The sequence below is a fragment of the Zonotrichia leucophrys genome, chromosome 23 (assembly GCF_028769735.1).
Source record: "Zonotrichia leucophrys gambelii isolate GWCS_2022_RI chromosome 23, RI_Zleu_2.0, whole genome shotgun sequence".
NCBI lineage: Eukaryota > Metazoa > Chordata > Aves > Passeriformes > Passerellidae > Zonotrichia > Zonotrichia leucophrys.
In genome coordinates this window covers 1,543,699-1,560,414 of record NC_088192.1, presented here as the reverse complement: position 1 = coordinate 1,560,414, position 16,716 = coordinate 1,543,699, and the positions used below count along the sequence as shown (strand labels likewise).

The window sequence follows — 16,716 nt, the reverse complement described above, 5'->3', positions numbered from 1 at the left end:
TGCTTGGGGGAAATATCCAGGGATTCCCAAGTGGGTGAAACCCCAGGACAGGCTCTGGGTGTTGGGGGAAGAGAGGCTGCACCTGGTGCCCATGGGAGCTGGCTTTGGGGAGGAATGTGAGGAAAAGTTAAATTCAGGAGTTAAAATCATGGGGTTACCTGGGGTGCAGATGGTGCCACAGTTGGGTTTTGTGTGTGGAATTGGCAGCAGCTTCTGCCAGGCTGTTTGGGAAGGGGGAGGCTGCTTTTCCTGGTCATAATTCTGCTTTCTCTGGTCATGATTTTGCTTTTCCTGGTGATGATTTTGCTTTCCCTGCTGATGATTTTGCTTTCCCTGCTGATGATTTTGCTTTCCATGGTCATGATTTTGCTTTTCCTGGTGATGATTTTGCTTTCCCTGGTCATGATTTTGCTTTTCCTGGTCATAATTCTGCTTTCTCTGGTCATAATTTTGCTTTCCCTGCTGATGATTTTGCTTTCCCTGGTCATAATTTTCCTTTCCCTGCTGATAATTTTGCTTTCCTTGCTGATGATTTTGCTTTCCATGGTCCTAATTTTGCTTTTCCTGGTCATGATTTTGCTTTCCTGTGATGATTTTACTCTCTCTGGTCATGATTTTGCTTTCCCTGGTGATGATTTTGCTTTTCCTGGTCATAATTTTGCTTTTCCTGCTGATGATTTTGCTTTTCCTGGTCATAATTTTCCTTTCCCTGCTGATGATTTTCCTTTCCCTGCTGATGATTTTGCTTTTCCTGGTCATAATTTTGCTTTCTCTGGTCATAATTTTGCTTTCCTTGCTGATGATTTTGCTTTCCCTGCTGATGATTTTGGCATCACTGATGGTTTTTCCCCTCCCCAGGTGCGCAAGCACATCAATGACCTCTATGAAGACCTGAGGGATGGTCACAACCTCATCTCCCTCCTGGAAGTGCTGTCAGGAGTGAAGCTGGTGAGTCCCCAGGGCCGGGCAGGGATTCTGGAGTGCCCCTAAACCCCTCTCCATCCTCTCCGTGCTCCCCTTCAGCCATCAGCTGTCTTTTCTCACCCCATGGTTTCATTTCAAATGTCTGTCATTGTTTTTTTTTAATTATCATGAATATTATTATTTATGATAATAAATACCGTATTCAACACGGTATTATTTTTTAAAGTTACATGTTATATTTTATATTTTATATATTATATTTTTTATTTTATTTTATATTTTATATTTTATTTTATTTTATATTTTATATATTTTTTATTTTTAATTTTTAATTTTTTATTTTATTTACTTTATTTTATTCATTTTATTTTATTTTATTTTATTTTATTTTATTTTATTTTATTTTATTTTATTTTATTTTATTCTACTTTATTTTATTTATTTCTACTCAAACCCCTGTTCCCCAGGCTGGTCTCTCACCTGATTATGGTGCCTTGGGCAAAGCCCTCTTCTTGCCAAGTTTTACACACCTTCCCCTTCCAGATGTGGCTCCATATTTAAAATCATGGAAAAACAGCAGAATTTGACCAAAAACTGCTTCTGTGGCAGCGTGGCCAGCAGTTTATCTCAGATGTGGCACTCGTGCTCAGCTCCTGGGTTTGTAGCATCACTGGTGCCTGGAGCATCGTGGATTCCCCCTCCTTCCTCCTCCTCCTCCTCCTCTTCCCTCTGTGACTGACACACTCCCTCAGCTCTGGGAAGATCCCCATTGCCGTAGCACAGCAGGAATTATTTTCGTTTCCCCCAAAAATAGGATCTGGGCAAAGATCTCCCACATCCCTCCGGAGACGCCGAATCCGCTTTTGCGGGGGCTGCAAACTTGGATCGCTCCACTTGTGATCCAGACAGCTTTCCAAAAAACCAGGAGGAAATTCCACTCTTGGAGCCCAGGGCGTGCTGGAGACTGAGCCACCTTCACCCTGTGCTGCTGCTGTGTTTTATTTTTTATTTCTGGGTGTTTCTCCTGTTGGAGACTGAGCCACCTTCGCCCTGTGCTGCTGCTGTGTTTTATTTTTTATTTCTGGGTGTTTCTCCTGTTGGAGATTGAGCCACCTTCACCCTGTGCTGCTGTTTTTTATTTTTTATTTCTGGGTGTTTCTCCTGTTGGAGACTGAGCCACCTTCACCCCGTGCTGCTGCTGTGTTTTATTTTTTATTTCTGGGTGTTTCTCCTGTTGGAGACTGAGCCACCTTCACCCCGTGCTGCTGCTGTGTTTTATTTTTTATTTCTGGGTGTTTCTCCTGTTGGAGACTGAGCCACCTTCCCCTCGTGCTGCTGCTGTGTTTTATATTTTTTATTTCTGGGTGTTTCTCCTGTTGGAGACCGAGCCACCTTCACCCCGTGCTGCTGCTGTGTTTTATTTTTTATTTCTGGTTGTTTCTCCTGTTGGAGACTGAGCCACCTTCACCCCGTGCTGCTACTGTGTTTTTTATTTTTATTTCTGGGTGTTTCTCCTGTTGGAGACCTAGCCACCTTCACTCCGTGCTGCTGTTGTTTTTTATTTTTTATTTCCGGGTGTTTCTCCTGTTGGAGACTGAGCCACCTTCACCCTGTGCTGCTGTTTTTTATTTTTTATTTCTGGGTGTTTCTCCTGTTGGAGATGACCGAGCCACCTTCCCCCCGTGCTGCTGCTGTGTTTTATATTTTTTATTTCTGGGTGTTTCTCCTGTTGGAGACCGAGCCACCTTCGCCCCGTGCTGCTGCTGTTTTTTATTTTTTATTTCTGGGTGTTTCTCCTGTTGCTGTCTTTTATTTTATAATTTTTTTTGGTTTCTCCTCGTGCCTGGGTGTCACATTCTGGTTTCCATTCTGTGTCCCTGCCCTGTGTGCCACCCTCCCCGCCCTCCTTAGCCCGTAGAGCCAGCAGCTCAGTGGAGCCTTCGCCTGGTGGCAGCACCAGCCTGGTGCCGTGCGAGCAGTGAGGAGGAGGAAGATGATGATGATGAAGAAGTAGGTGGAGCCTGCCCCTGGCCACAGCAGCAGTGCCACCCAGATCATCCAGTGCCACCCCAGCGCGGGGTTTGGGGTAAAACCCAGCCCTGGGTGCTTTGCTGGAGCAGGGATGTGCTCCTGGGCTGGATTGTCTGTGTGCGCACTGCGGGGCCAGGACACGCCACCCACCTGCTGTGACAGCACGTGTGTCCCCTCCACGGGGCAGGGCGGGCACAGGGACAGCTCCTGCACGCTGCTGGCACTGCATGGACAGGGCACCACGGGCACCTGCTGGGATCCTGCATGGGACCGGGGCGGGAGCGAGCACAGCACGGCCCCAGCTGAGGGACAGGATGTGCCCAGATGGGTTTGTCAGCCCTTGTGCTCGGGGTGGCAATGCCCTTGTGCAGTGTCACCTCCCTGGAGCACCTTCCTGATGTCCCCTGCAGCCCTGGAGGTGTTCCCTGGGCAGGGACAGCTCTTTCCTTTGGCACAGACAGATTTTCCCCTTGCAGAAACACGTTTTCCCCTTGCAGGGACAGCTTTACCCCATGCAAGGACAGCTTTTCCCCATGCAAAGACAAATTTCCCCTTGCAGGGACAGATTTTGCCCCTGCAGGGACAAAATTTCCCCTTGCAAGGACAGTTTTCCCTTTGCAAGGACAGTTTTCCCCTTGCAGGGACAGCTCTTTCCCCATGCAGGGACAGATTTTCCCCTTGCAGGGGCAGATTTTCCATTTTCAGGGATACCTTTTCCCCTTGCAAATACAACTTTTCCTTGCTGGGACAGCTCTTTCCCTTGCAGTGGCAGCTTTACCCCTTGCAGGGACAGATTTTCCCCTTGCAAGGACAGATTTTCCCTTTGCAGGGGCAGATTTTCCCCTTGCAAATCCAACTTTTCCTTGCTGGGACAGCTCTTCCCTTCAGGCTGGAGCAGGAAGGTGACTCGGAGCACTTGGGGTGTCCCAGCAGTTCAGAACATGGCAGTGGGCTGTGTCCCCCCACCATGGCTGGAATCAGATGGTCTTTAAGGTCCTTTCCAACCCAAACCTCCTGTGATTCCATGAAAATTCCTCATCTTGAGGCTGGGATTTGATTTTGGTTGCTGCTCCTCCCGCTCCTGCTGATTCAAAGCCTCCCATCCCCTTTCCCTGCCTGTGGCTCAGCTGATGGAAACCTCTGGAAATCCCTCAGCTTCAGCAGAGATGGGCAATGCCCAGGGTGTCTCTTGTGCCCTTTCCCAAGGGTTTCAGAGGTACCTGGAGCAGGAGCCCCTTCCCAAGGGGTTCAGAGGAACTGGAGCTGCAGCCCCTGCCTTGTGTGGGGAGAGCTGAGGGGCCGGTGCTGAGCTCAGGGTTCCTCTGCCATCATGGGGACCTGCAGTCCTGAGTCCCCCTGTCCCGAGTCCCCCTGATCTGACTCCCCCTGTCCTGAATCCCCCTGTCCTGCCTCTGCTTCCACTGGACAAACTGGACTCTGTACCTGTTTGAATCCACCTCTTTGCTGAATCCTCTTCCCAGCTTGTCTGGCTGTCCCTGAGCTGGGCAAAATCCTGCCCTGGGATCTCAGAGGTTGAACCAGGCCTGGACACATCCTCAGGATCTCAGCAGAGATCTGGATCTCAGCTTCTTCCCACCTCCATCTCCCACCAGGCCATTTTAACCTTCTTCCAGCAGGACTGGAAGAATGACTTTATTCATAGCAATGACTTTATTCACTCCAGAGCAAGGCAGAGCAGGATGTGTGGGGGGCACAGGGGGGGTCACAGCAGCACGCTGACAGCTCCCAGGGGGGATCACTGTGCATGTGGGGTGCTGCCAGCCCAGCCCCAGCAGCAGCCTGACCTAAAAGTGCTGCCTGGTGTCTTTGCAGCCGCGTGAGAAGGGGCGGATGCGCTTCCACCGCCTGCAGAACGTGCAGATTGCCCTGGATTTCCTGAAGCAGCGACAGGTGAGGGCTGATAAAAGCTCATCCAGCAGAGCTGGGTGGTTTTGTGTGTTCTTTGTCTTGTCTGAGGCTTTGGGAGGAGTGCAGGAGCAGCCTGTGCTGGGGTGTGCCCGTCTCTGTGGCGCTGATGGAGGATGGGTTGCAGGGGGATTTTACTCTGTGGGTGTTGTGCCTCTGGAAACCAGCCCTGCACACAAAAACCACTGTGAGAAAGGGACCTGAGCCCAGCTCTGACAAGGGGTTGGCAAATGTCATTGCTGCACCCCAAAAAGGCTCCCCTGGGGCTCCCTGGCAGATCCCTGCTGTGGGCATGGGTGGCTGTGGCACGTCTGTGCCTTCCCACCAATTTTTGGGGACGTGTGGCATCTGGCTCTGCCCAGCCCACACAGCCTTGACCTCGGGGCTCATGGACTTATTATCCCCCAGTTTTTGGAGGGCAGGCTCTCTCCAGCAGGGCTTTTGGGAGCTGCACAGCCCTGGGCAGATCCTGCCTGGAGCAGGGGGATGCATCCTGAGACTTGTTGCCTCCACAGCCCCAGGGGCTGGGTGTCCCGTTCTGCCTGTTGGGTCAGGTCCTCCCCACCGTGATGCTCCCAGATATGCCAAGGTGATGGTGATGATGATGATGATAAATGGTACCAGTTCATGCTGGAGCAGAGACTCCTCTCCCTCGCTGCTGGCCCGAGGGCATGGAATAAATTTGAGCACATTCCCTACTCCAGGGAGGGCGAGCTGCTTCCAGTCCTCCTCCTCCTCAGCTCCTTGATAGAGACATTTTGCCAGGGGCTCTGGGGAACTTGTTTCTCCACTTGGATGAAACAGCTTTTTCCTTTGAAGTGTGGTGGCCTTGCTGGGATCTTCCCCCAGAATGATCCATGGGGTGCTGGGGAGAGAGGACTCCCCCTGGGAGGAGTGAGGGTGTTCCTGCCTTTATTAGAGCTGGGTTTTGAGTTAAAGCTGGAGTTACAGCTTGGCCATCCCCTTTTTGCCCCCTCTCTGTGCTCTGTAGCTGTTCAATTATGCACCAGTGCTCAGGGCTTTGGGGACGCTGCTCTGTGAGCTGAACTAAAGCCATTAAGTGCTGGGAAAGCACTTCAGGATGGAGAGTGCTGGAAACATGGAAAAATCCATCTCTGCCTCTTTGGGAAGCCCTGGGATCTTCCTGTGTGCCTGCTCCTCACTGGGGTGGCCCTGGGGACAGCGTGGTGGGGACGTGTCCTTGTGCTCTCCATGTGAGGCTGACGGGAAGCTTTAACCCTGTTTGCCTTTTTTTTTCCAGGTGAAACTGGTGAATATCCGCAATGATGACATCACAGATGGCAACCCCAAGCTCACCCTGGGGCTCATCTGGACCATCATCCTCCACTTCCAGGTAGGACATGGGATTTTCTTGCCGTCAGGAGCTGTGGAATCCTTGTTTTTCTGCGTTTTCCATGGAGATGTCAGAGCATGGATGGGCCTGGAGGTTCATGGCAGTGTCATGGAGACCACGCTGGGAGAGCAGCAGCAGCTTCCCCTCGTCATTTGCATAATGAAATCGTTAATGATGGGTTGTGTGGTTTGTTGGCCGTGGCTGTTTGCTCAGCTGGAGTGTCTGGAGGAGAAGAGTAAATTTGGAAGGGGCCAGGGGTTTTATCCCAAGGCACTGCTGACCCTTGGGGTGAAGAACTTTTCACTGGCATGGAATGTGTCAGCTGGGTGACAGCACAGGCATGGCAGAAATGCCCTGACCTGGGTCTGCCTCTGTGTGCTAGAGATGCTGTTGGAAAAGCGAATTTTGGGTCTTTTATGGCTTCAAATCATCCAATTGTAGCTCTGGTGGCTTCAGAGGGTGATGTGTGGCCATCAGTGAGTTGGCATTTGGGGTTTGGTGGCCTCAGGGGGTGATGTGTGCCCATCAGTGAGTTGGCATTTGGGGTTTGGTGGCCTCAGGGGGTGATGTGTGCCCATCAGTGAGTTGGCATTTGGGGTTTGGTGGCCTCAGGGGGTGACCTGTGGCCATCAGTGAGTTGGCATTCGGGGTTTAGTGGCTTCAGGGGGTGACCTGTGGCCATCAGTGAGTTGGCATTTGGGGTTTGGTGGCCTCAGGGGGTGACCTGTGGCCATCAGTGAGTTGGCATTTGGGGTTTGGTGGCCTCAGGGGGTGACCTGTGGCCATCAGTGAGTTGGCATTTGGGGTTTGGTGCTGCCAGCAGCTCGTTGGCCATGTGGCATCAGCTCTGTGGGATTTTCTGCATCCCAGCTCCCTGCCTTATCCCTGCTGGGCTCTTCCAGGCAGGACTAGTGTGGCTGTGAGGCTCTTAAGGAAGATTCCACTGGAAAATTGTATTTTTTGGAGGCTGGGCAGTGCCTCAGGGAGAGGGTTTTGGGGTCAGCATGGGCTGAGCTGGGTGTGAGGCTGCTGACAGGGCTCTTCCCAGGCTTTGGCCCTGGGAGCAGCCGGGGTCAGGCTCTGCATGCTGATGAGTCACTGTCATTCTGTGGGGCCCTGGCTGTGGCATCTCGTCCTTGCTGTCCTTGTGGTCATCCTGGTGCCTCATCCTGTTGCAGGAGAGGGACATCAGGAGGTCCTGGGTGCCCTCCATGGCTGGGAGGGGACACTGCCACTCTGGTGTGGGTGACATAGGAGCAGGGCTGGTGCTGGTGAGCCTGTGCATCCTGCTCCCACTGCTGCACTAACGGGATTTTTTCTGGGGTTGTAGCTCCATTGTGAACCTCTTAATCTCCCTTAGTGTCCCAGTGCTGCTGCCTGGGGGCAGGCGGCTGGGAGAGCCCCAGAGGGGTTGGGGATGGGATGGTGCTGCTGTGGAGCTCAGGCTCTGCCAGCTCTGTCGTGGTGAAGATGAGGAGGGTGCCCCAGTGCCCTGGGGGCTTTTCCTCATGTCTGAGAGCTCTTGTGGTCACTGTTTTCCCTTAGTCATCTTCTGGATTGCTCCCTGTTGAGCGTTCCCTCGTTGAGCATTTCCTCATTGAATGTTTCCCTGCTTCCTGGGGCTCAGCTCAGTCCCCCCATCTTTATGTCCCCAGTTTTTGCCTCACCCCCACTTTTGGTGCGTGTTACCCTGCCCTGGTCCCTCTGAGCTGGCAGGCAGAGTTGGGGTGCTCATACCCCTCAAGCCCCTGCCCTGGGAGGCGTTTGGGGCAGGAACCACAGGGGAGAGGCAGAACTGGGCTGGGCAGCATCATCATCCTCCCATTCCCGTTCCTGCTGGGACCCTCTGGCTGCAGCTCCCTGGAGCGATGCTGGTCCCCAGGGCACCTCTGTGCCCCAAACTGGGTGAGCCTGGCAGCACATCAGTTGGGCTTTTGGGGCTCCCGGAATGAAGAATGAAGAATGAAGAATTAAGAATTAAGGAGCAAACCTTGCGAACTGGAGAGAAGCAGCCCTGCGGAGCATGCAGAGTCACTCTGACTCCTCCCTGCTTTTTTTTCTTTTTTTTTTTTTCCCTTCCCATTTCTTTCCCACCCCTTCCTTTATTCTACCTTGGCCAACCTTCCTTTAGGTTTTGTGTTTTATCCCCGTCTTCCCCAGCCTCTCCCACTCCCCTCCTCGATTCCTGCTCCCCCCTGTTTGTGTTGGCAAGGGCCGTGCTCCAATTACCTCATATTTGGAGAGAAGGACGCCGCAGCCAATCCCCGCTCCCTCTGCTTTTAGGTCAAGTGATTTCTGAACTGCAGTGAGATGCTTTGAATTTGTCTTCTCGCAGCGCCCAGGCTGTAAGATGGCTGTCTGGAGCGGCGGCGGTGGCGGCAGGGCTGGCGGGAGGGGACGGCGACAAGGGGCGCTCGGTGGAACGCGGTGTCGGATCCGATGAAGCCCCGCTTGGGATTTATTCGGGAGCCGGCGACTCGCTCAGCTGCCTTCCTGCCGAGCAGCGGGAGATGGGGAATTCGCTGGGCTGCGTTAAAGAGCAGAAGGAAAAAGCTGCGGGGAAGAAGGCACCGCTGTCTCCCAAAAAAAGGGTGCGCTTCAAGCGGAGGCGGAGAGGGAAGAGGAGAGCGATGCCCGAGGCGGCCCCGCAGGAGGAGCCGCCGCCGCTGGAGGTGGCCGAGGATGAGGATGAGGCGCTCAAAGCGAAGGCATCCCCAAGGCAGGAGGGAGGGGAGGAGGAGCCCTCCGGCAGCCGGGACGCCGATTTGGGTGCGCTGCATCCCGGCATCATCGTGCAGGTGAAGGAGCGCTTCCAGGGCGAGCTGCAGAAAGCGCGCCTGGTGCTGGAGCCGCAGCGGCCGGGTGTGGCGGGAGCTGCCCGGGAGGAAGGCACCACCGTCATCGCCCGCCTGCTGGACAACCCGGCCGACAAGGACTGCGAGAAGGCAGTGAGCCGCCTGGTCGAGCTGCAGAGGAGCGGCAGCTGCCGGGCTGTGCTGCTGCCGCTGCGCGCGGGGACCGATGGCCGTGCTGGGACACTGCTGTCCCCGGCCAGCGCCGTGCCCGGCCGGGAACCAGCACCCAGGGATGCTTGGAAAGGAGGAAGCGATGAACCCGTGCCCGGCCCGGAACCAGCACCCAGGGATGCTTGGAAAGGAGGAAGCGATGAACCTGTGCCCAGCCTGGAACCAGCACCCAGGGATGCTTGGGGGAAAGGAGGCAGCGATGATCCCACCTCCAGCACCGCCTGGACCTGCTCCTCCTCCTCCGCAGCAGAGCCGGGCACCGTGTCCGAGCTGTCCACGCCGTCCCCCATGGTGGATCAGCTGGAGAACCCCAGCGTGGGGAGAGGCTCGGGGCTGCCGTCGGAGGGAGATGGGGCCGGGCCGGCGGCGTCCCGCAGCGCCTCGTCCCTGAGCGGCAGCGCGGCGCGCAGCTCCTCGGGGTACGGCAGCGAGCGGCCGGCCAAGGGCACCGCAGCTGCTGGGAGCACGGTGGCACCCGCTGATGGTGGCCTCAGGCTCGCTCCGGAGGGCCGGGCTTGCAGGGGGAGCTCGGGGACAGCCGGAGCAATGGTCAGTGTGTGAGTGTGCCCCCTTTCCGGAGTGGGGTGGGAGGATCTGGCTCAGGGGACCCCAAATCCTGCTGGCTCCTGGGCATGGTCATTTCAGCTCAGGGATCCCCAAATCCTGCTGGCTCCTGGGTATGGTGATTTTGGCTCAGGGGACTCCAAATCTTGGTGGCTCCTGGGCATGGTGATTTTGGCTCAGTGGACCCCAAGTCCTGCTGGCTCCTGGGTATGGTCATTTCAGCTCAGGGAACCCAAATCTTGGTGGCTCCTGGGCTTGGTCATTTCAGCTCAGGGATCCCCAAATCCTGCTGGCTCCTGGGCATGGTCATTTCAGCTCAGGGATCCCCAAATCCTGCTGGCTCCTGGGCATGGTCATTTCAGCTCAGGGGACCCCAAATCTTGGTGGCTCCTGGGTATGGTGATTTTGGCTCAGGGCACCCCAAATCTTGGTGGCTCCTGGGCATGGTCATTTTCGCTCAGGGACCCCAAATCTTGGTGGCTCCTGGGTATGGTGATTTTGGCTCAGGGCACCCCAAATCCTGCTGGCTCCTGGGCATGGTGATTTTGGCTCAGGGCACCCCAAATCCTGCTGGCTCCTGGGTATGGTCATTTCAGCTCAGGGAACCCAAATCCTGCTGGCTCCTGGGCATGGTGATTTTGGCTCAGTGGACCCCAAATCTTGGTGGCTCCTGGGCATGGTCGTTTCAGCCATGGGGCAATCTCGTGCTGTGTCAGGATGCTGGGGCAGAAAGCTCCTGAGGATTTTCCCCTTCACTGTGAAAGCATCCCTTGGGGAGTGAGCTGTCCTGGCAGGGTGGCAGGATGCTGGGGAAGAAAGCTCCTTGAGGATTTTCCCTTTCCTCTGGGAAAGCATCCCTTGGGGACTGAGCTGTCCTGTCCCTGCTCCTGGCACAGCAGGCTGGCAGTGACAGCTCCTGGATGCAGAGGGTGCGGCTGGTGGCTGCTGTCACCACTGCCACTCGTGCCCTCAGGGTGTGAATTTGGGGTGTCTCATTCGTGCTGCCCGTGCAGGATGGATGGCAGCAGGATGAATATGGAGACCTGGGGGCTCTGCCTGCTCTGAGGGGTCTCCAGGAGGAGCAGGAGGGGATGGTGCTGTGTTTCAGAGCCCGTTGCTGCTTGCTGGTCGCTGTTTTGGGGGTGACAGCGTGGGCGAAGGTGTCCTTGGGTCTGGCCAAGCTGTGAATGCCCCAGGACAAGTGTGTGGTTCAAGGGATGCCTTTGCCAGGTTGGGGCCGCTGTCACAGCCACCATGTGGCCCTCAGCATCCTGCCACCAGTTGCTTGATGAACAAAGCTGATGCTGGAAGGGTTTGGCCCCAATTCCTGTGAGTTTCCAGTCTCTTTTCTTGCTGGTGCCTCCCTAAATCTTTGTCCTGTCACAGACATGTGAAGAAAGGAGGGTGGAGCTGGTGCCGCACCCTGCACCTCCATAAGCACATCTCTGGGAGAGTTTCCACCAAGGATGCTCTCAGGGAGCAGGCCCAGTGCTTGGAGACCCCCAGTGCTGTGACAGCGATTAAAAATAAAGGATTTCTCAGATCTGGGTGCTGTGAGTGCTCCTGGATGGGCAGCACTGCTTCAGAGCCCAGGTGGGGCACAGCTGGTGGGTGGGTTCACAGCAGGGTTAATTCTGCTCTTAATTAAGAGCCATCAGGTAATTAATAAAGAGGTGCTGAGCAGAGGGAGCTTTGTGGGTCCTCCCTGAAGGTGTGGAGGGTCCCATCCTGCTGCTCACCCAGCACATCATCCCATCCATCCCAGCTCTGCCAGCAGGTGCCTGCTCCTGACATCCCTGGGGAAAGGGGGAAAGGCAGCCCCGGGGCTGGAGGAGTTAAAGGCAGCTCCGGCAGCGTGGCAGCAGCTGACAAAGAGCAGTTCTATGTGTGATGAGCGTGTCAGGCTGGAGAGGGAGGTGAGCTGCAGCATACCAATGACACCGGCGGGGCGGGACAGACGCTGCTAATCCCGCAGGTCCCTGTCTGCTGCCTGCTCAGGGATGTCTGACAGCCCTGAGCGCTGCCAGCACCCAGCTGGAGCGTGTTTTGGGGAGGGATTTGGGTGTTTTCAGGGCTGGGTGCTGGCACACCTGCTCCCTGCAGTGCTGGGAGGAGGAATTTGGGGAGCAAACAGCCTGCGTTGATTTTCCGTGAGCACCCTGGAAAATCCGAGTGGCTCCCACCCTCCCCTTTGTCCTGCCCTTAATTAAGGGGAGGTAATTGTACCGAGTGGGGAGCTGGGGAGGGGAGGGTGAGGAGGAAGCCGTGCCAGTCAGGAATTTGCTGGCATGCGGGGACACGTGCGTGGCGTCACGTGCCAGTCTGGGACTCGCAGCCAGCCCTGTCTGAGGGGTCCGTGACTGGCGCTGCCTTTGGTTGGGAACTGGGTCACAGCACCCCCTGGCACCAGCACCCCCTGGCACCAGCACCCCTGGCACCAACCAGGCAGAGAGGGGATGTCACATCCTTCTCCCCATCCCTCCCTTTTCCCCCACTGTGGAGCTGCTCAATGGCTGGAGGTCAGAGTCGTCCTCTCTAAATGTTTTCCCACTTTTTAAGTTGTTTTTTTTTTATATCAGGGTGCTCTAGGTGGAGCTCTCCTGCCACACCTGCAGCTCCAGCAAGAGATATTGGTGGTGGTCCCTTCTCATTGCCCACCCTGGGTGCTGCTCCAACATGGAGCTGCTCCATGGCTGGAAGTCAGGGAGAAACCCGTGTCCTCTCCAAGTGTTTTCCCACTTCTTAAGTTGGTATTTTTAATGCTCCAGGTGGAGCTCCCTGCCACACCTGCATCCCCAACAAGAGATATTGGTGGTGGTCCCTTCTCCTTGCCCACCTTTGGTGCTGCTGGGTGGCAGTGGTGACCATTCCAGTAGCCCCAGGTGTCTGAGGGTGCTGGTCAGGAGCAGTGAGAGTACAGGAGGGTGCACGGCGTGTTTGGAGCAGGGAGAGGCAGGAAAGGACCTGCCTGGAGCCTCCTCTTGCCAGGACATGGTGTTCCCAGCGAGGTGTGTCCCTGTCTGTGGGGACAGGGATGGGGCACAGGGAGTGGCTCTGCTGGTTGTTGGGAGCTGGGGTTTGGAGCTGTCAGCTCGTGTCCTGGCCCAGCTGGGCTGGGCTGTGTGGCCAAGCAGCCCCTGGTGGCCTTGTGAAATGGGGTTGGAAAATGTCTGTTTGGATCTCCAGCCTGCCCAAACAGATCCTGTGATCCCTTCCCAAATTCCTTGGCCTTCCACAGTGTCCCCTCTCCCCATGGTGACCACATTGCTTCCTGCCCTTTCTGGTAGCCAGGTCTGGGGCAAGGAAATCCTGGTGGATTTCCCTGCTCCTGCATCCTCCCATGGCTGTGCTGCTTCCTTGCAGATCTCTGACATCTACATCAGCGGGGAGCTGGGGGATATGTCAGCCAAGGAGAAGCTCCTGCTGTGGACACAGAAGGTGACAGCAGGTTACATCGGGCTGAAGTGCACCAACTTCTCCTCCTGCTGGAGCGATGGCAAGATGTTCAACGCCCTCATCCACAGATACAGGTGGGCAGGGAGCAGCAATGGGAGGGTGGGAGGAGGGTTGAGGGTCTCCCAGGGGTCTCTGCCCACCACGGTGCTCAGTGATGGGCTGGAGTGCTTGGGGATGTGGCAGGGAGCAATGTCTTTTATACCTGGAGTTCTCTCTTCTGCCAGTGTTTTCCTGCTTTTTAAGTTGGTATTTTTTACAACAGGGTGCTCCAGGTGCAGCTCCCCTGCCACACCTGCAGCCCCAGCAAGAGATTTTGGTGGTGGTGGTGGTAGCTGTGGAGGGGGGGATGCTTGGAATGAGCAAAAGACACATCAGGTTGCAGGAAAAAAAATCTTAATGGGGTTGGGGATAGAGGCAGGAACAAAAAGCTTTAAAACTCTTGAGTGCTGCAGTGCTGCCCTTTTGCTCTCCGTGAACAGCAGCACTTCCATCCATGCTTTTATCCAAGCATCTTGGAGGTCTCCCAAGCAGCAGTTAATCCTCTCCTGATTCCTTCTTCCCCAGCTGGCAACAAGAGGTTTTTCCTTGCAGTCTGAACCCTCTTCCCAAAGGGGATGAGACAGGGAAGTCCTGCAGCCCAGTCCCCTTGGAGAGGGGGGCTCAGACCACCCCTGGGAGCCACCCATGGCAGCGATGCCCACCTGGGATGCTCTGCCCTGCCCTCCTGGTGCTGGCTGTGACTCTGGGGTGTGTCTTGCAGGCCAGATCTGGTGGACATGGAGAGGGTGCAGATCCAGAGCAACAGGGAGAACCTGGAGCAGGCCTTCGAGATCGCCGAGCGCCTGGGGGTCACTCGGCTGCTGGATGCTGAAGGTGGGTGCCCAGGGCGTGACACCACTGCAGGGACGTGCCAGCCTCTCTCCCCACTCCTTTCCTCACTGCCTTTCTGCTTCCCTCCTTCCAGATGTGGACGTTCCCTCTCCAGATGAGAAATCTGTGATAACTTATGTGTCTTCAATCTACGATGCCTTTCCCAAAGTCCCCGAGGGAGGAGAAGGGATCAGCGCCATCGTAAGCACTGCTGAGGGTTGGGAGGCTGGGACAGCCTTTTGGGGGGCAGCTGGGGGTTCTGGGCAGGGTTTGGGGAAGGGGCTGTTCCCTGTGGAAAAGGGCTGAGGAGAAGGAGGAGAACCCCATTATGGTGTTTGCCCTGTGAACTGCTGGGGTGTCTGTAAGGCCACAGCAGGAAAAAAGCTGAGCTTAGAGAGAGCAACCAGCAAGGAGAATCCTCCTCCTCTTCCTCCTCCCTGTACCTGGGATGGCATCACAGCAGGAATGCCCTGGCACACGATCCACCCTGCAGCACCTCAGTTCTCTGTGATTTGCCCACCAGCAGTGCTTGCAAAGACACTCTCGCCCCACAGGAGGTGGATTCGAGGTGGCTGGAGTACCAGACCCGCGTGGAGTCCCTCATCTCGTGGATCAAGCAGCACACGATACTCATGTCAGACAAATCCTTCCCCCAGAACCCTGTAGAGCTAAAGGTAGGTGCTGGACGAGGTCTCTCCTCAGTGTGTGCTGTGTCCAGTGCTGAGGGATGGGTGGTGGCAATCCCCAGGGTGGTTCCTGATGAGCCTTTCTCGTCCCAGGCACTTTATAACCAGTACATACACTTCAAAGAAACTGAAATCCCAGCAAAAGAGCAGGAAAAAGGACAGATAGAGGAGCTCTACAAACTGCTAGAGGTAAGGATCATCCTGGCTGGCCAGAGGCTGGTAGGTGGGAATGCTGTGCTTTTTCAGCAAGGCTGAACTGAGCTCAGTTCAGGTTTATTTTGGAGTGGAGAAGTGGGAACACCCCTCAGGATAAACCAGGCAGTGAGCAGCACTCTGCAGGAGCGGAGGCAGAGCCCCTCTTCCCTTGCTGGAATCTCAAGGCAGAGGTGGGAAATGCCATCCTGCTGATGTTTCCCCCAGGTTTGGATTGAGTTTGGGCGCATCAAGCTGCCCCAGGGCTACCACCCCAACGACGTGGAGGAGGAGTGGGGCAAGCTCATCATCGAGATGCTGGAGCGCGAGAAGCTCCTGCGGCCGGCGGTGGAGAGGTGGGTGCTGTGCCCCTGGCAGGGCCATCCCTGCTCCTTCCTCGCCCAAAACCCTCCCTCACCTCCCTCTGTCCTTGCAGGCTGGAATTGCTGCTACAAATCGCTAACAAAATCCAGAATGGTGCTCTGAGCTGTGAGGAAAAGCTCACCCTGGCCAAGAACACGCTGCAGGCTGTGAGTGGGGTTTGCCCCTCCTGGTTTTATTGATTTGTTTGTTTTCCTGCTCTTGTTTTGTACCCATCTGCTCTCCTCTCTTCTGCCTGGCTTGGTGGGTTCCCCCTGGAATGTTTTCCTTTCTTTTCTGCCCTTGAGCCTGTCCCAGAGGTGCTGTAGGGGTGGTGGCAGATATTTGGTGATCCCATGGATCACCTTGAGGACAGGGAGATGGGGAATGGTTTTGTCTCTGGGAATGCAGCAAGTGGGGCTGGACATCTGCAGAGAGGAGAACAAACCTTCTAGAAAAGCTTGTTGAATATTTTTTTGTTGTATAATGAGGCTTAAAACCCCCAAAATCTGTTTTATTTGCCTGGTGGAAAGGACTCAGTGGCAGACCCTGGGTAGGGAGCAGGTTTCTGAAGAGATTTTCTTTGTTGTAGGAGAAAAGAGATACCAGGAGCCCCAGTGGGCAAGGAGAAGGGACCACTGTGGTGATGTTCACAGGGGTCTCAGGATGAGGGAAGAGAATCTTGACTCCATGTTTCAGAAGGCTGATTTATTATTTTATGATATATATTATATTAAAAGAAAATGATTTGTTAAAACTACACTAAAGAATAGAAGGAAGGATTTCATCAGAAGGCTTGAAAGGAAAGGAATGGGATGATAATAACATTTTGTGGTTGATTGGAGAGTCTGAGACAGCTGGACTGTGATTGGCCATTAATTAGTAACAACCACATGAGACCAATCAAAGATGCCCCTGTTGAATTCCACAGGAGCAGAAAATTATTGTTTCTAAGGCCTCTCAGCTTCTCAAGAGAAAAAATCCTAACAAAAAAGATTTTTCATAAAATATGTGTGTAACGGACCACCACCAATATCTCTAGTTGGGGCTGCAGGTGTGGCAAGGGAAGCTCCACCACCAAAATCTCTTTTGGAGCTGCAGGTGTGGCTGGAGAGCTCCACCTGGAGCATAAAAAATACCAATTTAAGGAGCAGAAAAACACTTGGAGAGGAGCTCTCTGCCCTCCAGCCATGGAGCAGCTCCGTGTTGGGGGAGAAAGGAAGGATGGGGAGAAGGATGTGACATGGGGCGATGACAGGAGATGCTGTGACCCAGCACCCTGTGACTCTCAGCCCCACGCAGGGCTGAGGGGGCTCGTCCCTGAGTG

General features: G+C 54.9%; 1 protein-coding gene across 14 annotated transcripts in view; it reads left to right on the top strand.

Annotated features, from left to right (window-relative positions):
- The window catches only part of MACF1 (microtubule actin crosslinking factor 1), a 155,106-nt gene that overhangs the window by 39,022 nt on the left and 99,368 nt on the right, over positions 1–16,716 (top strand). For 6 of the 14 annotated variants that reach the window (XM_064731792.1, XM_064731793.1, XM_064731784.1 and 3 more), the window contains 10 exons: positions 859–948; positions 4,789–4,866; positions 6,143–6,235; positions 13,189–13,355; positions 14,042–14,154; positions 14,246–14,352; positions 14,706–14,825; positions 14,931–15,026; positions 15,258–15,385; positions 15,466–15,559. In XM_064731792.1, coding sequence (XP_064587862.1) covers positions 859–948; positions 4,789–4,866; positions 6,143–6,235; positions 13,189–13,355; positions 14,042–14,154; positions 14,246–14,352; positions 14,706–14,825; positions 14,931–15,026; positions 15,258–15,385; positions 15,466–15,559 — 1,086 coding nt within the window. Of the gene's footprint in view, positions 1–858; positions 949–4,788; positions 4,867–6,142; positions 6,236–8,667; positions 9,811–13,188; positions 13,356–14,041; positions 14,155–14,245; positions 14,353–14,705; positions 14,826–14,930; positions 15,027–15,257; positions 15,386–15,465; positions 15,560–16,716 lie in introns of those variants that run through there. The other 8 variants (XM_064731779.1, XM_064731783.1, XM_064731782.1 and 5 more) reach the window with 3 other exon arrangements.